The sequence below is a fragment of the Podarcis raffonei genome, chromosome 13, assembly GCF_027172205.1.
Source record: "Podarcis raffonei isolate rPodRaf1 chromosome 13, rPodRaf1.pri, whole genome shotgun sequence".
NCBI classification, from domain to species: Eukaryota; Metazoa; Chordata; class Lepidosauria; order Squamata; family Lacertidae; genus Podarcis; species Podarcis raffonei.
In genome coordinates, this window is record NC_070614.1 from 27,776,183 (window position 1) to 27,798,764 (window position 22,582).

At 42.7% G+C, this 22,582-nt stretch overlaps 1 protein-coding gene across 3 annotated transcripts in view; it reads left to right on the forward strand.

The window, feature by feature from the left end:
- The first annotated feature begins 1,547 nt into the window (after positions 1-1,547).
- Positions 1,548-22,582, forward strand: part of FBXL20 (F-box and leucine rich repeat protein 20) — a 66,245-nt gene continuing 45,210 nt past the window's right edge. For 2 of the 3 annotated variants that reach the window (XM_053362974.1, XM_053362976.1), the window contains exon 1: positions 1,548-1,979. Coding sequence is in view for 1 of the 3 variants with exons in the window: in XM_053362976.1 (XP_053218951.1) it covers positions 1,938-1,979 (42 nt within the window). In the remaining 2 variants the exon portion in view is untranslated. The remainder of the gene's footprint in view (positions 1,980-22,582) is intronic. The other variant, XM_053362977.1, reaches the window with a different exon arrangement.

The following is a 22,582-nucleotide window of genomic DNA, read 5'->3' on the forward strand; positions in this document are numbered from 1 at the left end:
GAATGGATAGGTTTGATCTTCTTGCAGTCTGTGGGACTCTCAAGAGTCTCCTCCTCCTCCAGGTTTGTAGAAGAGCTTTATTGTTCATATACAAATAAGATAAATTTCTAAATGTTAAATCAACTTCTTTTGTTCCTGTTTGAGTAAACAACTGGCAAAAGTATCATTTAATTGGTTTTGGTCGTTTTCAATGCATGGTATCTGAGTAAAAGCTTAATAGTTTTGTTTAATAATTAACAGTAGTAAGAATGCTTGACATTTATACAGTGTAATTTCAGGTTTTCCTGTAGATGCAGTTTCACGCGCAGTCCTTTCAGTAATCCTTACAATAGCCCTTGTACAGTAAATTAGTAAGAGTATATGGAAGGGACCTCAAAGGTAACCTTAGTCCAACCCCTTGCTTTTGCAGAAATCCTCTGCTGTTGCACCCCAGTAGCTAGTCTTCCATTCTCTGCTTTAAAGCCTCTAGTGAAGGAGAATCCATCACCTTTTAAAACAGTTCGTTCCACTGTCAAACTGCTTGTATCATCACTACCAGTATATGGCAACCATCCTCTATATATGTATTTCCACCCCCCCTACCAAAATGTATGTGAAGCTGATAGGATAATCGGCTTGCTGAAAGCCAACCTACTGAGTGCAGGTGGTCCACAACTCGCTCAATCTACCAATCCATCAGATCTTGGCAGAATTTGGATTCAAGGGAGTGAGGCAGCTACTTATCCTGGTTAGAGAATGTCGTGTGTGTCCCCCCCCCCCAATATATACAATAGCTGGATGAAACACCATGCCACAGGAATTAATCCTCCCCCCAAGAATAAAGGAGCCAAATCTTCTTAACTGGAAGCTTTCATCTTGTTGCTCAAGAGAATGATCTGAAGGCACCTGATGGGATGCTGAAGCTAAACAGCTTGCTGCAAGGGGCACCCCAGGGAATAAAAATTCCAACCCAGAGGAAAGGTAGAGAAAATTAAAAAGAGAAAAAAGGTTTAGCTGCGTTTGAAGCATTTTAACTGATGGCAACGAAGAAGCAGCTCCTTTTGTTGATCCATTCAGCACAACGTTAAGATCAATAAGGATGCCAGTCACTAGAGCTGCTTGGGAGCATGTCTCCACCGCTGAGCGCAACCGAAATGTGCCAGTGCGCGCGCGCTGAAAATATATATCTACAAGCCTCACCGAGCTCGGTAGGGACGAACGGCTTCACCCGTGAGGCGCGCACGTGCGTAGGATCAGAACCGAAATCCTGCGCGATGCGACGACCGTCATTGAAACGTGCATAGGTTCAGGGTTGGCGACGGGAGGCGGTCGCTTCACCTGCCAAGACCAGAGTTGAGGAGGGGTGCGGGGCGGGGAGAAAAGGAAGACCAGGACCCTCCCGGCTTCTTCGCCTTGTCCCCGGGAGCAGGGGTGGGCGCGCGCACACGCTCCTCCTCCCACCATCCGCGCGCGCAGAGGCGCGCGCCGCCCGTGCTCTTTCCCCTCCCCGGCCTGCGCCTCCCTCATCCAATGAGCGGCGCTGTTGCTGGCAGGTGCGGAGTGTTTTTGTTTTGGGTAGAAGGAGAAGAAGTAGTAGTTGTAGTTGACGAAGGCCGAACTCTCTCTCGCTCGCTTTCTCTTTGCTCCCCCCTCCCTTCTGGAGTGGGCCTAGTCGGCGGAGGGGGCTCCGGCCGGCCGACCCCCCCCTTCCTCAACCGCACCCGCTGAGGAGCCTTAACGCCGCCCGGGCCCTCGCCGCTGGTCTAGGGAGGCAGACGGGCGACGGCGGGCTTTCCGCCTCCCCGGCTGCTGCGCCTCCTTCAGCCCCGCAGCGCGAAGGGAGTCCGCGGGGCTGAGCGGGCGGCCGCTGCTGACGCCGCCGTTCAGGAGCCGGGGGGGCCAGGCCCGGCTCGGCCTGGCCTGCTCTCACCCGAGCCGACCCCCGCAGGGCCTTCACCATGAGGAGGGAAATGAACGGAGTCACCAAGAGCCGGTTTGAGGTGAGCGGAGGGAGCATCGGCTGGGCCTTCCCAAAGTTTCCCGGGGTGGGGAGGGGGAAGGTGGTGGTGCAGGGCTGGTTCGGTTGTGAATGGGGCAGTGGGGGGGGCTTTAGATTTCACCGAAGGAGATTTCCCTTCCCCTCTTTTCGTTTCTCCCTCCTCCCCTCAAAAGAAAGGGGGGGACACCCCAGATCTGGAGGGGCGATAAAGCGGTGGCCGAAGAGATGGGGCGGTGTTTGTGTGTCCATTGGGAGGGTTTTAAATGGGGGAAGGGAGGCGACTAGATGAGGCTGAAGGAAATTCCCTTTCCTCGCCTACCAGACACCAGAGAAGAAAACTGGCCGCGGAAGGAGAGGGCGACAAGTTCCCCTAAGTGGGGTGGGGGTGGGAGGGTTGCCTGTCGTGGTTACAATAAGGGAGATTACATGTACAAGTGTAAAGTGGTTTCTTCTCCCGTCGACGCGAGGGCATTCCACTGGAGGAGATCCTTTCCCTCGAACAAAACTGGGAAAGGTGTATGTAGTCGTCTTGGAATAGGTAAGCCTGCAAATAAGAGGGAAACACTGTGTATATTGGGTGGGGTGGAGTCAGTCGTGATAGGTTACGCAGATGGAAGGGTTCCCTCGCCCCGCCCGTGCCATTCTGTGGGATATCGCTTGTGGGAAGGATGTGCACTAGAGAGGAAAGGAAATATTACGTTAGGAAGTCTGTTGTGTGTGTTTAGTGGCACCACGGTACATGTAGGGAAGTTGGGCGAAGAGGTTCGTTAACAGAGTTTGGGATCCCACCCACTTCCACTGGGAGTGGGGCAGGATGGGTGGAGAATGAGCTTGAAGAGGAAGGGGAGGAGCCTAAGCACACTGTGGGAGCGGCAGTGAAAGTCCCAGGATTGGGGCTGCCTTGATTATATACACAGTGGAGGAACATGGACATTAATGCATTATTATTATTTTGGGTGTGGGGTGAAATTAATCAGAACTTGAAGAGCAAACTGTAAGGTGGGGCAGGGTCTGACCTGAAAATGCTATTCTTCAGGTGTTTGGGGATGGGGATGAATTGGCAGGTTGTAGCCAGAAGAAATTCAGTTATGAGAAAGTATGTGTTTGGAGCAGTGGTAGAGATAATGGAAGAAGGTTGCAGAGCTGCTGTAGAAGTGTGCTGGGACTAGATTAGAATTGGGAGAGAAACAAGTTGTAGGCATGTGGAGGCTCCTGAACAGTGTTAAGGCAGGCACACGTTACCCACATAATTTATGCCCTACCAATGAAGGGAAGGGTTGTGTGTGTGTGTGTGTGTAAACAGATTCCCAGGGCTGTTTAAAAGGGGGCATATTACAGATATCCTCAGTCCCCTGTGAAGGTTCTTGAGGGTTGGAAGCTACTGTCAGGATTCTAGCTTTGTTCAGAAACTGCTAGAAGGGGATGGCACTTTTCAGTTACTTGTCCAACTAATTTTCAGTTTATCCTCAAGTGCATCCTAAGTGCACTCATACACCGGCTGCTGTTGCTGAAGATATGGGCAATCCACAGGAAGCATAGCAGTGGAAAATTCAACAGCTCTAATGTTCTGTCTAGATAACCTTTACTTGGTATATGTAAGGAAAATAAAAGCTGCAGTTCCTAGGTAGTGGCAGGAAAGGGTCTCATCAGGAGGCTAGCTACGCTGGCTAGGGGGGAAAGTCATCTCCCAGTTGTCCCACTTAAGTGGGGGAGATAAAACAGGAGAAAGGTGTAGGGATTAGAGGAGGATGATACTTCATAGTAGTGGGAGATTCTCTGGAGTATTTGTGGACTTCATGTCACTGGGTGGGGGGGGGGCGGGGAGGGAATCATGCAAGGACAGAAGCATGAAATAGAGAGGGTAGGGCCAGGGAACCAGTCTTAATGCTGCTGGCATGACCAGTTTTGTGCTGTTTGTTTATGGCTACTAAGGGCCTAATTAATATATAGACAAAGGGAATCCTCCTGGTCTGGAAAAGGAAGGTGGGCAGCTAGGGGGGAAAGGAAGGACATGCCAGAAAGGAGGAGCATAGTGTTCCAGGATGTGGAATGCATAGTCTATTTCTGTGTGTTTGTAAAAGAGCAAAATTTGAGGGTTTAAAGTAATATGTAAATAGGTATATCTGTCCATGTGGGGCTAAAGTTCATCAAATTGTATGCTGACAAAATGAGTATTGGTCACATCAGCTTAGCAAATGACAGCTTTATATTAATCACAACTGTTTTCAGACGCTGACCAGTGGTCAGGGAGGTATGCACATGAGCACATACATGTGCTCTGACATATGGCCAATATAGTGGGTTTAGAGTAAGGAAGATCCTGTAGCTTTGATGCCTTGGTGTATTTTGAAGTAACAAATGTGAATGTGATTAAAGGGCATTGTGGAGCCTGTAGCTCTTTGACAGGATGAGTGACTGGTTTGCAATGTGTGGTGCTGACCCTGTGTGTTTGTGGACATTATGCAAAACGGATTGCTAAATAGCTTTAAAGGAAACATGACTGGTGGTTGGTGCATGTGTTTAATATCAGAATATATAAATGTGGTACAGTCCAGGACTACTGTTGCTTTACTATTCTGAAATTGAAAAGGAGAATCCTGAAGGATAAAGATGCTGTAAAAAGTGCAAACAGAGCAAGCAAAGGGTAAACAATGAACTATTCAGGAAAACATGGCACATAATTGACATGATCTGGCATCACACAAAAGCACCCTATCTAGCCAGAGATTCATCCAGTTCTTTGTCGTAACAGCTGTCCCTCCCCCCCTTTCCTGAATTGATAGCCACAGTGCGGAGGAGGCAGCATCGTTGACACAAATAAGAGCAATAAGCTGGTTCAAGTCTCTTTTTGTGGGGATTTCATGAGGGAGGAAAATAAAGTGCCCAAGTGTAATCTTTCAACAGTGTGACCAAGGAATAACTTGAATACAGGGAGGAGACTAGCTCAGCTCAGAAGGAACTTCTGCTTTGGGCACAGCTACTTCTTTACTTTCTGGTCCAGAAAGGAAAAATAAAAGTAACTGAGTCAAAGTACTGGATGACTTAGGCAGCGTATGGCACAAGGTGATAAGTTCTGCAGAATGCAAAAGAGCGGCGTCTTCATCCAGAAACTGAGACAGGTAAAAACAATGTTTTGGTTTCATTCTCTTACTTTCAATGGGTACTATTGGAAGTTGAATGCAAACTAAACAAAAAGAGTGCATGTTCATTGAATTAATTTCCATTGACTAAATAGCCCAGGAAAATGTTGATTGGTAACAGAGTCCAAATAAAAAAGGTCACTAACTGAAGTTTTGTGACTTGCAGGGAACAGAAGTAAGAAGCAGCTGCACATAACAATTTCATTATTTTTTACACCATCTTGTAATCTGAAAATTGAGGGGAGAGTTTAGATACATGGAGGGGTTCTTGTGATTTGACACTAGTATTTTTCCCCATTGAGATTAATTGTTTAATTGTATGAGAAGGGGAATCTATTCCCAGGCCTTTCCCCTGTGAAAAGTATGTATTGGTACTGATGAACAGTGTTTTGGGTAGCACTGGGGATGTTTTTTTTCCAAAAGCGGTGTCCAAGGGAGATGTACAGTTGGGAACCTTAACATTCAAATGTGTGTGTTATGGTTGCTTATTCTAATTATAGATGTCTACATGGTATTCTTGTGAGGGAGAGAAAGGGAGGCATAACCCAATTGGGAAAATGTGCATACAATGATATATTTAAAAATGGAAACCGGAAATAATATGAGAGAGTTTTGTTGGGCCAATTTCTGTTAGTAAATGAATATTTTAGTCTTTGAATTGTGTAGAACATGTAATTAGATACAATGGAACGATAGCTAATTTCCAGCTTGTATACAGAGAGAGACTACTTACTAATGCAAATATTTGTAGACCAAATATATTGTAACAGTGCTGTGGGGTGAAAACATTTCTGGAAATTTTTCAAGTGATATTTTTTCCATGGAAAATGTTCCATTTTTAGAAATGAGTACTGTGCAAATTTGGCAACTGAAATGAATATAATACTAATGAAATATAAATTCATGGTTGTAATTGGCTATTTATGAAGTGACTAGCCCTAGAAAGCACATGCTTATGCACACAGCTCTTGAGGGATACTAAATTTAGTATGGTAAAATAGTTTTCAGTACCTTAATGTTTTTTCTTTATAATTGTGTACAGTTGACTTGCAACTTACATGCATTTAAACTTAAGCAAACAAACAAATAGGGGCAGGCATCCATTAAAACAAACAAACATTGGCAATCCCACCTGCCACTGCACTCACCTTGGGAGAGTGCTTGGAGGTGCAGGGAGAGTGTGTCTTGCCTATACATGATTTTGGCTTTATGCACTGTCCATGGAATTTATCCCCCACATAAGCTGAGAGTCGACTATGTTACTGAGTTGTTTTAATTAATTATTTAAATAAAGATAATTTCCAAATAAAGATTCAAATTTGTTTGACTCTAACACTTAAAGCACATTGAATGTAGCAGCTTGAATTCTCCTCTCCAGGCAAATACTTCATTTAACTGACTTTTGGAGAAACTATTAAGATAATTAGTACATAAAATTAGCACAACATACTTTTTAAAGTCTTGTTCATTCAATGTAAATGAAACCAACACACTAAATCAGATCTCCCATTGTTTTATGGCAGCAGGGAACCCCAGAGATGCTGACTTGATCACAAAACATTTATCCCCAAATCTGTACAAACATCTCAAACTAGGGAATGTTTTGACTGCACTTGTAATAACTAAAGACCTCTATTCCAGTAAAAATAGACCAGGTAATAAGTCTCTCTACCAGATCAGAGTCATAATGGGTGCAGGCATAATGTTCCCAAAATAGTAACCATGGTTAACTGGTGTTTAGGGGGTGTTCTTAATTATCAGATGTGACATCAAGCCATGGTTGATCAAGCCATGGTTGAGGGTGGAGTGTTGGGGGAGGGTGATTTGTGATCATGTCCCTCCCTTATTGCTAAACAATAGTTAGCTGAAATAGCTATCAATGACAGTATCGTGGTGAAAAAAGAATTAAGTACCAGGTAATGTTCAAGATTTTTGATATGAGCTTTTGAGTTATGCAAGGCATATTCAGGCATATGTGTTAAAAGAAGAAAATTGTGGCAGAAAATATGGTCACATATCTAGTATATTGAGTAGTATTGCAGAGAACCTTGTAAACAGTAATTCTAACAAACTAATCTTACTGGAGGGAGTAGGTTACTTGCACAGGCTCCTTCATAATACTGTGTTCATAGAAAACATCTGATGTCAGGGGAGGGGAGGGAATTTCTAAAGTATCTCTCATAGAATCTTCTTTAAAGCCTTTCAAAGAAAGATGATTTGCAATCTGCTTTACAATTTAGTCTCTACATAACCCTTGAAAGTAGGGAATAGTGCATAAAAGACTAGCCATTATATATGAGTCATCATTATATTAGATCTAGAGACATACAATGATTTCTATAAATTGGCTGTAGGTGGAATGGTGCAAAATGAGCAGTGTGATAGGAGAGATTATATATAATTTCTGAATCTGTGTGCTTGATACATGTTCTTTGCAGTTTATCTTTACAGTAATGGTGTAAATAGTTGAGGCTGTGAGCCACTGCTTTTCAAAAAGGGTTTCGAGTAGAACTTTAAGGATTATATATAGTATCTGTCAGTACATACACTGAAGTTATTTTTCACAGTATTTCACAGTGGTTGTAAAATTCATTTTTACTGTAGATAGTTTCTGCCTCAGGAGTGTTTGAGTAGGTCCCATGGCAGGAGGGATGATTTCTTCAGATAAGAGTGTTAAAAACTGAGTAAAATTAATCAGTTATAACTTCTCTTTTCCACTTCTTGAATAACAAGGGAATTGCAGGGTGTGTCTGCCCAGCTGATAGGAAGATGTTCTGAAGTACCCAGAGCAGCATTCATATTTGACATTTGATCACTTAAGTATTCTTGGAAGCATACCCTATGAGTGCCTCCCACTGGTAGATATTGTGGAAAAAGCCAGTGGCACCTCTGAGCATCCAAAGACAATTGGCATGAAGATGACAGTATAGATTGTTCTGAGAGGCAATAGTCGGGTACAGTGTCCTCCTCATATACAATACATTTGTGTGCATTTGAGCTTTTCAGTGTTTGCAAACATCTTGGTGATCCTTACAACAAGCCTGCAGTATTATTCCCATTTTGCAGATACTGTGCTTTGATTAATGGCTTGCCTGAGGCCACAGAGCATTGTTGTCTAAACTAAGAAGTTCACTATTTTAGCCACTGCACTGTACCAGCCCTTAACACAAAACACAGAGGTACTCAGACAACTAGATACAATGTACATTTAAGCCCCACCCTTTAGTCAAATGAACCCTTGCCTGTTGTCACCAAAGATAACTTGAGTAAATAGTTCTTCAGAAAGATGGTCAGACTTTGAGTCTCCAGGGGAAGCTGCCATCTGATAGTACATCTCTCCTTATGTTTGATGATCTGACAGAAATTGTTTGTTTTTTCAGTATCCTTCATTTCTGTCTACAGACTCAAGGAAGCTAATAACTAGAATAAAAGCATACTAAAAATACATAATAATGGGTGGTATCCAACAGAATCATACTCAGAGAAGAACCATTGAAATCAATGACTGACTTTAGTCACATAACACCTTACCTGTGAATTGAAGAGCAGATAAAAATCTGTTAATGCTTGGACAATAAAATACCGTATTTTTTGTTCTATAAGACTCACTTTTTCCCTCCTAAAAAGTAAGGGGAAATGTGTGTGCATCTTATGGAGCGAATGCAGGCTGCACAGCTATCCCAGAAGCCAGAACAGCAAGAGGGATTGCTGCTTTCACTGCGCAGTGATCCCGCTTGCTGTTCTGGCTTCTGAGATTCAGAATATTTTTTTTTCTTGTTTTCCCCCTCCAAAAACTAGGTGCGTCTTGTGGTCTGGTGCATCTTATAGAGCAAAAAATACGGTAATATCAAACAGTAGCCAAGTCAAACATCTTCAGAATTAAAAGAAAGGTCACCTGGGGTACATCCATAGCATACATTTAAAGCATATTCAGTGCACATTTAATATTCATGACTTCCCCCAAAGAATCCTGGGAATTGTAGTTCCACCCTCAGAGAGCTACAATTCCCAACAACCTTAACAAACTACACTTTCCAGGATTCTTTGGGGGAAGCCATGTGCCTTAAATGGATGTGGAATGTGCTTTAAATGCATGGTGTGACTCTGCTCCTGGACTGGTCAAAGGCTTCTATATGAATAGAAGCCCTTGCTCCCCCAGTGGCAAAGAAGCCAGGTATCAACACCTGGGCTGCCATGGGCATGCTAAAGCCCACCAGGCCTGATACTATATTTGTAGCATCCTTCCATCCCTCCACTTATTTTAAGCTTTTTATATGCTTGAGGTGGCTGACCAGAAAAGTACATGATTGCAGATGCTAATTTGATTCTTTTTTCAACTTTAAAATATACAATACTGTTTTTCTAGAACAAAGTTTGTGCATTCCCATCAAGGCAGCAGAATCAAATTGCATTTTCTTCCTGTAGTCAGGATAGTGCAGTGATTTAAGCGAGTTTAAATATCACAACTGTACGTTCTCTATTTTCTTATTTTATCAAGGTTGTCAAGCTGCTTTGTTTGTGCTTTTGCTCTAACAATGCTGGAATATTTAACCACTTGCAATGAATGAAGTGACGCAAGGTGGAGAGATGATACTCATGGTCATATAAGGTGTCCCCACTTCCCGTAAGACCATTTAGTATAAGGTCTAGAACAGGGGTAGGCAACCCAAGGCTTGTGGGCCGGATGCGGCCCAAACGCCTTCTCAGTCTGACCCACAGATGGTCCGGGAATCAGTGTGTTTTTACATGAGTAGAATGTGTGCTTTTATTTAAAATGCATCTCTGGGTTATTTCTGGGGCATAGGAATTTGTTCATTTTTTAATTTATTTTTTCAAAATACAGTCCGGCCCACCACATGGTCTGAGGGATGGTGGACCGGCCTACGGCTGAAAAAGGTTGCTGACTCCTGATCTAGAAGTACTTAGCTGCACCGCTGTGTGAACCTTCCTCCAGAAAGTAGTAATTGTGTAAGCCATCCATTTGAAATGCAATTGCAGGGGTAGAAAATGGTCAGAGCCAAACATCCTGCTTTCATACAGTTTTAAACCATTTCCTTCCCTGCCTCACCTAAAAGTAGCTTTTCCTCAAACCAGGGACATCATCTTTGCAAAAGTAGTCCTCAAGCTGGGTATGACTGTCTTCATTGTATGTGTGCCCTGCCTCTGCTTAAAGCAAGGCACTCGCCACAAGTTGGTGATCCGCAGGATGTATTGTCTAGTCATAGACCACCCATTTAAACTCTCACTCTCTGAACTCTTAACTTCTGTGACCTGGTTCCTTATGAAGCTGTCTACATATTTTGAGAGCTATGGTGTTATATACACAAATCTCTCCTGAAATTTATGTTCCCAGTCACTTAAGAGGTTAAGTGAAATATTTCAAACTGCATGTGGTTTTCAAGACATTTAAAAAATAATGTTATGCTTGCAAGCCTGTTGGGCAATCACCTATTTTTACATCATGAATTGATACCATATGGGCTGTCCATTAAGCATTGTTTTCCTACTCCTCGTGTCTGCTTGTCACAATCAGGTCATTACAGTAATAAGGAACACTCTCCCCTCTTTTGTGGAAGAAAGCTAGTTGGTCTCTGTACCAGAATGAGAACATTTGTTAAGAATGTCTGTTCTGAAGGTGTGGCTCCTATGGAGAAAATAATCACTTAGCTCTGCAGCAAAGCAAACAATAGAGTACTGTTCAGTAGGCTGCCTCCTTATTTTTTGACAATAGCCTCAGTTTACAGCAAGAGAAAAACCAATACTTAATCGTTTCTATTCCACTCTAGTAGTGAAGAAGCCATGTTGATATAGTTGAGCATATGCACCTGTAACTCGTATACTGTCAGAACTGAGAGGGGAATTGGTGAGATAGGAACAGGAGTAGGAACACTCTTTAAAATCAATGGGGTGGCAACTCTCCCTGGTCACTTAAGGAAAGCTCTGTGGCTGATCTGACATTGCTGAAGTAGCATTAGATGTAAATCACGCAGGAATATAAAATCCAAAGATCTCTAAAGGGAAAGTCCAGCATGAAACAGATGAATTACAATTCAATACATATGTTAATTGGATACCAATGCCAAGATGTTGGTGCTGTCATCAACACTGCCTTGTTAATTGGTCACTGTAATTATCTTGCTTTGAGGCACTGTTCGTTATGAATTTCATTTCCATTTGACTTTGCTCCCCTCAGCCATGTGTTTGCCAGTGCTTACCAATTCACAATTACACTTCATGCATCAAATGAATGGACTGCGGTCCACAAAATTTATAATAAATTTGTTAAATCATGAATGTACCACAGAACACTCTTTGTTGTAACAAGTCTGACCCCCCCACCCCGGATGTGAAATCTGTTTCTAGTCAACATAGATGTCCTCACAACTGCTGTACTTGGGAATGTTGTGTGTGAGTTTTATATTGATATAACTCAAAAGTCACAAATGCCCTTCAGGATCCAGACTGGTTAATTTCTAAAGGATGCTATACTGCAAGTGATTTAGATTTTGACTGTTAACTTGAACACTTTATCCAGGAAATTTTGGAGGGTATTTGGATGGTAGTGAGTAATAATAATTGATTATTATTATTAATCAGTTATTTATGCCTCCTTTAAAGAGCCCAAATTGTAGAGACAATTGGAATGCTAGATCTCTGACAAGATTCTTTTTTAAATAGTTAGTTTGTTGCACGATACTATGATTCAGTGTTTGAGCTGCATGTACTTGCAGTGATGAAAGTGTTGTAATGCATACACTTATGGGTAGACTAGGATTCTAAACTGCACTGCCATTTCCTTGGAAAAACTGGTTATTCAAAACGATTTAATCCGAATAAGTGCACGGTATTTTGTATGTATGGAGCCCATCTCATCACGCACCTCTTCTGTTTCAGTAACTCCCTTTTTGTAGTGATTCGCCACAACTCATATGTAAAGGCTCCTTTTCTGCAAACACTGTGTCTTTCTCACAGGAGCATATATTTGGGGATTAAGCAAACTCCCACTTTAACCTGTGGTGGTAATTCTATGCAGGGAGTACACAGACTCTACAACAGGTGTTGGGAAACATATTGGCTCCATGGGCCAAATCCTTTTCAGGATCAGCTTTGCAGACCAAATTTGACAGGTGTGCAGGGTCACCCACCTTTTCAAGATACTTTGAAGTCCTGAAGAGGGGACTTCAAAACACCTTGCAAAGTGCTGCTAAAAGGGAGTGGTTCTGCATCCATTTACAGGGGGTGCTGTGCAAATTTGCAAGGTGTCACCTGCTAAAATGACGGTAAATAAGACACTGTTTTAGCAGGTGATTTTGATGCTCACTAGGACTGGGTGACAGAGGGATATATTGTCTAAAACCAGTTTGAAGTTTACATTGTGATAACTGTTTCATAATATTTGACCTGGTGGCAGCAGTCGCAGCTGTGGTTTGTGAAGCCTCATGGCAGCGGTGGCAGAAGTGCTGATGGCCTGCAAAGCCTTGTCGTGGTGGTGGGAGGCAACAGCAGTAGCAGCCTATGAGACTTTGCTACAGCAGTGGCAATAGCGGCAGTGGCAATTAAAGCAGTGGCCTGGCGGTGGTAGCAAAATCAGTAGCAGGCTGCAAGGCCTCACCACAGCGGTGGGAGACAGCAGTAGAAGCGGCAGTGGTCTGGCAGCAGTGGCACAGTCAGCATTCTTGGTTTAAGAACATTGACCAGGCTTTAAGTTTTGGTTCTGAGGTGAATGTATGGCTCTTTAAAGCCCTAGTTTGTATAAGGCCTTTTTTCTAATTATACCTATTCAGCATTTAGCTTTCATTTAGGCTTTTAGTCACATGTGAATGTTGTGAGTCCTCCTTAACATGACTTATTGCCTGATTTGTCTTCTTCCTTTCAGATTACACACATTCACAGCTAGTTAGAAACTAGCATTGTATAAAACATTACAATTTAATCCCAGTTAATTTCCAGATGCCACCTCCCTAGTGTGTAGCATGGTCCAACCTTTAATGAAAGCTGTCCACTTTGTGATATACGTACGAGGTTTAGCACAAAGAGTAATACCAAGAAATCATATTGGATTAAATGAAATTATACCCTTGTGTACATGCATTGCAGTGTTTAATTGAGCATCTCTATTTTGTCTAGAAAGGTACCCCAAATCATCAATTGATTAAATCATGACATTTTTCTGAACCCAGTAGTACTTGAATTACAGGGGTGCATAATTTCATGTCTATGTTCAAGGGTCTCCGTGGCCCTGGTGCCTAGATCTCTCTATCTTGGGCTGTATTACTCTAAATAAATCCACCAGCACAAGGATTTACCCTTGCACAAATGAACTTCCCATGTTCTCTCCCTGCACCCTGCGGGAGGTTCTGTTGCACAATCAGAAATCCTTGCACTAGCAGATCTGTTTAATTGGCTACAGGCCCATGAGTATCTGGCTATGTGCCACATTGTAGCAATGATTTGCTATTCAAAAGCTGTGTTAAAAAGTATTGTCCAGTATCTGATCATAGGACAAAGGCCAGTCTGACCTTTGACCAGCTGCTGTGTGCTATCCCTGAACAGATTCAGTGGCATTAGAGGTGTGAAGTTGTGGTGGTTAATGGAAAACGGTGGGTTATATATTTATAAAAATACTTGTATGCCACTGTTCATTTTTAAAAAAATCTAAAGTGGTTTATAACGCGCGCACACACACATATGCAAAAACATGTAAAAAACTGCCAGAAATAATCAGTTAACTATTACAGGAATCTGTTTTCTTAATTGTATCCATAAGCTTGGTGGCATAGAAATGTTTTCAGCAGATTCTTAAAGGTTAAAGCAGAAGGCATCTGCTGAATCTCTTTTTGGAAGATGATGCTAAAGGCTCAGTGTCATGTCACTGTCAGATGAGCCTCACCAACTCAGGGGATGACCAGTGACACTCCTGCAGATGATCTTAGTAATCGAGTTGGGATATTAAGGGTTCAGACAGTCCCTAAGGTACCCTGGACCTAAGTTGTTCAGGGCTTTGAAAATTAATACAAGGACCTTGAACCTGGCTCAGTAGTAGATAGGTAGCCGGGGAGATGTTTTAACAATCATGCCACGTGTTGTTGGGCATTTGCTCCATCAGCTGACTGGCCACCACATTTTGCACCAGCTGGAGCTTCTGAACCAGGTCCAAGGGCAGCCTCATATAGAAGCATTTCAGTAATCTAGCTTTGAGGTTGCCAGTGCATGGACTGCCATGGTCAGGCTATCCATGTCCAGGAATGGTCATAGCTGGCAAGCAGGCCAAGCTGGTAATAATGAGGTGGCAGGAATGAGGTGGCAGGAATGGATGAAAAGTTGTAGCAATGCCAATCAAACAGCCTGGTGAAAGGTTTATTTCCTCACAGTGTCAGTGGAGTAGAAATCTGTGGATTCACCACCTCTGAGTGCAAGCTTTTGTACAGTTGGGGCTTTACCATTCTGTGTCTCCTTCACTGGAAGGCTTAACTCATGTCCTTCTATGACAGGTTCTGTGGATAAAATCATTTGCATCCATTCCAAATTGATTCCACCCATTTTTCTGAGTCAACCACATGGGTGTCTGGGTAGGTTTTATTGGAGGAGTTCCAAGTGCTGGCAGCCAAGGATGTGAAGGGGGCTTTTGGATCAGTACATTTGACGTGCCTATCTGACCCCTATCCATCATGGCTAGTGATAAAGAGCCTGGGGAAGCCAATGTTCAGCTTGCTTTTATGACCAAGAATAATCAAAAAGGCTCTGGCCAAGCAATTCCAGACTCATCAAGATGACTTTGCTTAACATGATCCTCTTCAGTCAGTTTTGTTGCTGGAGTTTGGGACCCCTACTAATTTTATTACCGTAGCTGATGATCTTTGCTGGGAGAAAGATAAGTTGATTTCCCTTAATTTCTCAGCAATTTTTGGTACCATCTATCAGAAGTCCATGAATTTTGCTTGTCATTAGCCAGCCAAGATTTGTGTTCACCACTAACTGTCTTCACTTAAGGTGGGTGGGGTCTTAACTGGCAACATGCGGACCTAGAGGTGCACTCTGGCTGCAGTTGGTGAAACCCTATCCTCTGCCTCCCCTAACATAATGAGTCCTTGAGATGCTCAGAAAGCAGCAAGACACCTTGCTGCTTCTCAGAGGACTCCAAAACTTTGCTTGCCATCAGCAAGAGTTCTGTCCTTTAGGCTTGGAGAAGGATGGGGACTCACCCTGATACTGATTGGAAGATACATTTGCCAGTGTGAACAATGAGCATGTTTGTGAACTGTTGCCATTGATGATTGTATCCCTTTGAATTGGACGTATAGGTTGGAAGTGAGGGTACTGCACTGCAGTGGTTTCCTTAAACCTTTTCTCCTACCTTGATGGGTAATATTGGGGGATTGTTGTTTCTGCCTTTGGGTATCACTCTCTTAAGGGTCGATCCTTTGTATTGTTTTTATTGTTCTGTAATAGTTAACTCTTCTTCTTTTTAATTGAAAAGCAGACTACATATCCTTTTAACAAACCCATGCTTACATTGAACGATGGCATGCACACAACCCTAGTAATTATGTTTTTAAAGGAACATTTTAACCTGTGGAGTGTGTTTATCATTTTTAAATACACACACACAATGGAACCAGGATTTCAAAACCCCATTTAAGTATGTACATCCTCATTCACCATGCCGGCTTAACCTTAGCTGCAAAAAGTCAGCCTGAAAAGGAAAGTCTTAAAATGCTTCTGGAAGATGTTCAAGCTCTTACTTTGGCAGTTCTCCAGGAAGAGGGCAGTTGTGAAGATCTCTTTCCTTTTGTGCCCTTTTCATGCTGCTGCATTGGATCAGATCACTATACAATAGGGAAAAAAATATCAGTTCATCATGGGAATTATGGTGTGACATTACATATCTTTGATGGGTTAGAATTAATGTTGCTTTATTTCATTATAAATCATTTTCAGGTATTAATAAAGGTAACAGTTTCTCAAATCCAAGTGCAAAAAAAATCCTAAATTTCATCAGACTGTTTGAACTGAACATTGACAACATTTTGGCACTGGAGTTTTTTCCCCTAAAAGAGGGTAGGTGTACCTCACTTGGTTGGTCATGCTTGTCAACTGATCAGCACTTTCAGTCCTTTTATATTCCTCACACTTACAAATTTAGGGAGAATGGCGAAAGAGCTTTGGTTTGTATCCAGCTAGATTATGAGTATACCCATTGAAATTAATGGACCCAAGTATTTTCAGTGGATCTACTCTGTGTTTGACTAGCATTAGATATATCCCTTTCTAATTGTTGTAAAGAGGGTGTTCTCTATGCCCCCAACTCTGCATTTGTGGAATGCTATCTGCAGGGACTTGGTCGATCTTCCGTCTCCAAGCAAATACTTTTCTTACTCTGGGCTTTGGGGTAGTGTAAAGTTGTAGAGAAAAGAATACACCCCCCCCCCAATGGTGGAACCAAAAAGTGCAGAGAAAACAGTGTCAGAACCCACTAGTGGGTGATTTGGATGAACACTTTCAGTATATTTTGTTTTGATAGATTTTTATCGGATGTGGTATGTTACCCATGTAAATTGCTTCAGGATTCTTTTCGTGTGTAGCCAGTCATAAATCTAATTAATCTCATACAGTGGATCAATAAAGTACTAAGATTACTCCTTAGACCTGTTGCCCAACCTTTTCCCTTTTCTAATTGCTACCATGTGCCCATCTCTCAGTCGGACAACATTCCTGTCTTGTTTGTGAAATACAGGTTGCATTCCTTATACACAGCGATTGCTTAATGCTTTGTACAATACTTTTAGTCATCTTGGTTCTTAAATAGCAGGAGAGTTCACACCATTGTTAGAACACCTACTAGAAGCAGCAGTGCTCTGACACCAATATAGTTTGCATATCTGTGCTGGTGTTCTGGTATTCTGAATTGTTAATAGCACTCCTTCAGATCTTCTGGGTATCCCAGAGGAGCCAGTGTTTGTGTGGACAGTTGTTGCATTCAGAATGACTAGTCCCACAATAGCAATGGGGGTAGGGAAGAGAATGCATGAGTGTTACCCCTATAAAAATTGGCAGTATGCTGTAATGGATAGACTGTTGGGCTTGGTCTATGGGGCCTTTGTTCACATCCCTTTGCAGTCATGAGGCTTAGTGAGCAGCTTTAGACAAGGCATTATTACTTGGCCTGACCTAACTCTCAGTACGGCTGTGAGGATAAAATAGGATAATCTCAAAGTACTTGAAGCGGGAATGATTCACAATTTTGATACATACTTTTCACCACCCCAATAACTATACTCATTTTCTTTTTGTCACAGGAGTGGAAATATTCTTCCTTAATGTTTTACTGTGATCTGGGGTGAATGTTAAAGGAGAACTCTTGGGCAAATTTTGTGGGGGGTTTGAAACAAAGCAGGGGAGATTACAACCCTTTAAGTCAGCCTTTTTTTGTGTCGGGGGTGTGTGTTAGGGTGAACAAAAACCATTGGCCTTTGTTTTGCTCTTCTTGTGAATTACATTTCCACCCATAAGACCCTGAAATCTATCTTGCATGATGATGTTAGTTTCTCACAAGGACTTCCAGGTTAAAAAGAGATAAATTGCAACAGCTTTCTCTCTCTCTCTCTGCTTGTTACTACATGGTTATATGTTACCTAGCACAAGAAGTGCAGGATTCCCACTGTCTTGTGGTTGTCTACTCAGGAGCAGGCGAACAGCCAGCTGAATTCCAAGTGTCTTGCTTGGCAACTTCATCCTATCTCCCTCATGTTTTACCAGGCATTTTAACAGCCAACAATGGAGCAGCGGTTGGGACAACCATCCTCTTGAGTGTGTTAACAAACCAGCACAGCTCAGAAATCCAGTTAAGCAGTTTATTCAAAGGCGTATCAGCAATGGAGGGTGCTGGAGAAAAATTGAGTATGTGCAATCAAAATGAAAATACCAGAATATTGGTCTAACTGGTCTAGGGCTGGACAACATCAGCTTTTCAACATTGTGGTGTATCGTCAGCCAAACACTGAGGTTTGACAGTATATTGCAGTGTTGAAAAAACTAGGTGCATTGACCTCTGCCTGCGAGACACCGGGTGAAACCTCCTCAGTTCTCATCTCAAAAGCTGAGGCGGTTTCACCCAGGCTCACGGGCTGGCACAATGCTGCTTGTTTGTGCAGCTCAGCTGGGGAGAAGGAAGGTTCTCCCCCCACCAGCTGAGACAGCCCAGGTGTTCTTGCTGCTCACATGCGGGGAGCAGCCACCGCATTCCCCTCAGCTGAGCAGTTTCACGGAGCCCCCACCCCACTGCTGGCTTGTGGGAGCCAGCGACAGCCTGGAGGCTCCTTTAACTGCTCTACTGAGGCAAGGGCAGCTCTACATTGAAGCAGTTAAAAAATGTAGATGGAGGAACAAGCTGTATCGGTGCCTCGCCGCTACAGCTTGTTTATCCCTCTCTGTTGTATGAGGGCAGAGTGGGATGGCGGTTTCACTCAGTGATATATCACTGGTGAAACCACCATCGCTCCTGAGTCCCTCTGCTAGCAGCGCCTGACTTCCCCCAGCGGACGCTGCTAGCAGAGGAACTTTGGAGCAGTGGCAGTTTCACCAGCGATATACCGCTGAGCGAACCTGACATTGCGGCCTGCTCCTCACACTGGTCCTGGGCAATATATCGATAATATTGCCCAGGCCTAAACTTTGCAAAACTAACATAAGAAGACATACTCTTATTTGTCCCCTCTGGTGTTGGCAGTTTTTGGCATAGACTGCAGGCTGATGGATCATAAGAGCATAAGAGGGATCAGGCCGATGGCCCATCTAGTACAGTATCCTGTTCTCACAATGTCTGAACAAAAGCCTGTGGGAAACCAGCAAGCAGGATTTGAGCACAATAGCAATCTCCTCTCCTGTGGTTTCCAGCAACAGGTATTCAGAAGCATTGGTCCAATTGTGGAGGCAGAGCGTTGCCATCATGGCTAAAAGCCATCAATAACCCTCTCCTTCATAAATTTGCCAAAAGCTATTTTAAAACAATTTAAGTTGGTGGCCACCACTTGCTCTTATGGGAGTGTGTTCCATAATTTAACTATGTGCTGTCTAGGCCTGGGTATCAATGCCACAGTTTTTGCCTGACTCGCTTGCCCTCTTTTTCCTTCCCGGGTAGTTGCCCTATGTTGACCCCATTAAAATGCCAGTATTCAATCTGCTCTACAACACTGGGCCTGAATTGCTTATTGTTCCCAAAGAATTAACAACATGGTACAAGCAGGGCAATGGCTCAGGAGTGAGGCAAGGTGCTTCATGGATTCTTCCCTCATCTTTTTCTGACCTTCTTGTGGTTGCTGCCCAACACACACACCATAATTTCAGGAAGCCTATGGAAGTTGTAGAGAAGGGGTTTGGTATCAGTGTTAGAAACTGAGATATGAAAGCTGGGAGCTAAATGGCACCTTAAACCTAGGTTATGGGCGCAACAACGGAATGCCTAGGTACGCTTTTTTTTATAACGAATACAAAGCTGAAAACCAATGAACTGCAGCTAAAATATTATGTTCATTTTTCAAATGGTCTAGTCCTTCCCCTGCCCACCCCTATAATATTCTTAAGAATATTAAGTCTTCAGAGAGTAGCTGGAAGTGGGGAGGCAGAAAAAGGCCCTCCTTTCCTTCCACTCTGCAGTTTTACTCTGAAATCTTAGGCGCAGTACTGCGTCCAGAGCTCAGAAACTGCTCATGCTAATGAAATTCTCTATTGCAAAATGTGCCCAGAACAATGGGAGTTTCAAGCACTGTTTGCTATATGTAATCGGCCATCCATCAGTTCCTGTTCCTCGGGCCTAATAACGCCTGTGCTTGGAGCAGATATCAGACTTTTAATGATGGTATTCATGAGTTTGGTGACTGTGGCAGTCTGCAGATACACATTTCCCAGAGAGAACACAGTTTATAAAGTGAGCTGTAAAAAGGAAAGTGAAGAAAAGAAAATAGAAGTCCCTGGACAGCAGGGAAGCTTCTAAAGAAAGCTCACCCAGTCGGAACTGTTTGTATTATTTATAAATTGCTGTGGACAATATTCTCCATACAGCTCCTCCCAGAGGAATGGTGGTATTTTAAATACAATTTGTGGAAGAACTATTTCAGCATCATAAACAGAAATATGGAATCTTGTTACTCCCTGTGTGCATGTTGGGTGGCTAATAGCGGGCAAAATGTATTTTTCTTTTTAGACATCGAGTCCAAACCAATTCCTAAGGCTCAGGATGGGTTATAGTTAGTGATTTAAGTGTCACATACAAATTAAGTTCTGATGCAGGCACAACACTGGTTCCCTGCAAAGCATGATTTGTAAATCAGGAACCAGCCATGGGAGTGCATATTCCATCCTTTCCCTTGTTGACTTAGCTGTGGCTTATATCTCACTGATGCAGTTAGGATGTGCAAAACTACTTTGACCTCTCGTTTCAAATCCTAGTTAGCAAGAGAACCCTGATTAAATGGAAGCATGTTTCCCCCAAGGCTGTACCCCTCTTTTGCAGACCATGTGCATTTCCCTTATATTTTCTGGAAACCAAGTAGTGGAAACCAAGCAATAACTTCATTTATCTCAGATGTTGCAATTTGTACATGGTGGAAGAGGCGGTCTCTTTTTGTACTCAAAGGCGAAAGAGTTCATTAGCTTGACTTTATGGCAGCAAGAATAATCATGGTTGCTCTTTTGGAATTGGTACTCCATGGTAGGATTTAAGTTTGGCAAAAAAATATGCAAGCTATTTTATGGTCTGATGTCTACCATGCACATTCTTGAAAGGCCTCTTCAACTCAATGTATTTCTGTATATGCCCAGGATACCTTGTATTTCACTTGTATCCTTTCAGTCTATAAATATTTTGGAGTGTTTGGAAGTTCTCTTTGAAGTAAAAGATATAGATACAGTGGTACCTCGGGTTACATAAGCTTTAGGTTACATACCCTACAGGCTACAGACTCCACTAACCCAGAAATAGTACCTCGGGTTAAGAACTTTGCTTCAGGATGAGAATAGAAATCGTGCTCCGGCGGCGCAGCAGCAGCAGGAGGCCCCATTAGCTAAAGTGGTGCTTCAGGTTAAGAACAGTTTCAGGTTAAGAACGGACCTCCGGAACGAATTAAGTACTTAACCCGAGGTACCACTGTAATGGAACTGGAATAAAAAATGGTTCACAAAAATGTTTGAGCTGTTCTGCATCTGCAATGCACTTGACCCAGCATCTCAGGTAAACTTTTGCAGCAAGAGAGTGTTACAGTGGAAAACTATTTACTTATAATTGACTAGAAATATATATAAAAGTTCTGGTCCATGGGGTCACGAAGAGTCGGACACGACTAAACAACTAAACAACAAAATATATAAAAGTTAGTTTAAGAGAGTGTAAAGAACATAAGCATTCAATTCTGATTTTTACTATGCTTTAATCTTCTTGTATGGGCCACCCTAGTTAATGCTATAATGCAAGGATGGGGAACCTTAGACCCTCCAGATGTTGTTTGACTCCCATCAGCACCTCCAAGCATGGCCAGTAGTTGAGAGTTGTAGTCTAGTAACATCTGAAGGGCCAACAATTAGTAATCCCAGCTATAATACAAGTTTCTGCACCCTGTCTGTCTCTTGGGAAAGGTGACTTGGTGCCTGGTTCACAGAACTGAAAAGCAAGCAGTATCATGAGATGAGAGAGAAGCAAGAGAAGTACAGGCCATGTCAAGGCCAGCCTGTGGATTCTCATATTTTCCTTGAATCCAAGAGTGCTATTGACTCTCTCTGCCTGTGGTACCTGTAGTAGGCTACTTGAAAGGTTATTGGGACAGGTACTAAAATAATGCCTTTAATTTCTCTTGTGATCCCACATGTGTTTTGAAAACTCAGAAGTCTCTTTGCTTCTGATTTCATGGCCCACTCTCACCATTTTTCTTCCCTGGACACTGACTTGCACAAAATTTAAGGGTTTGGTTATACTAGATCCTGCCCTATATTTAAATTCTGTTTCCATTACTTAACTAGGCTCTTAAAGATCTTCCAGAATGCTATAAGCTGTAACGGTTCATCCACAATGCCCCCCATTAAAAACAACAAAAACCTTTAGAAGAATACCCCCAGATCTGTATGTGCCAGCACAAAGCTGCAATGCATTTTTTCAGCTCCAGCCCATAGAAAGCTCTCAGACCAGATCTCCTTTGCAACCTTGTCCTTTGGAATAATTCCTTTACAATGTCAAGGTCTTCTTTCCAGACTAGCAGTTTCTGCTGGTTGCTGATTTTGGCATTGATTCTTTTAATCATAAGGGCTTGTGTGAGCTTTCTTTTCCTTTTCCTTTTTCTTTTTTTAGGGAATAAAGTCCTGATTCTGCCTCAGCTGAGAAGCAGCTGAGTTTGCCAGCAAATCAATATCTGTTCTGACCTTGCTTGAGCCAGGCAATGAATATTCCTTGCTTCTCTACCTCACACAGCGAAGAAAGAGA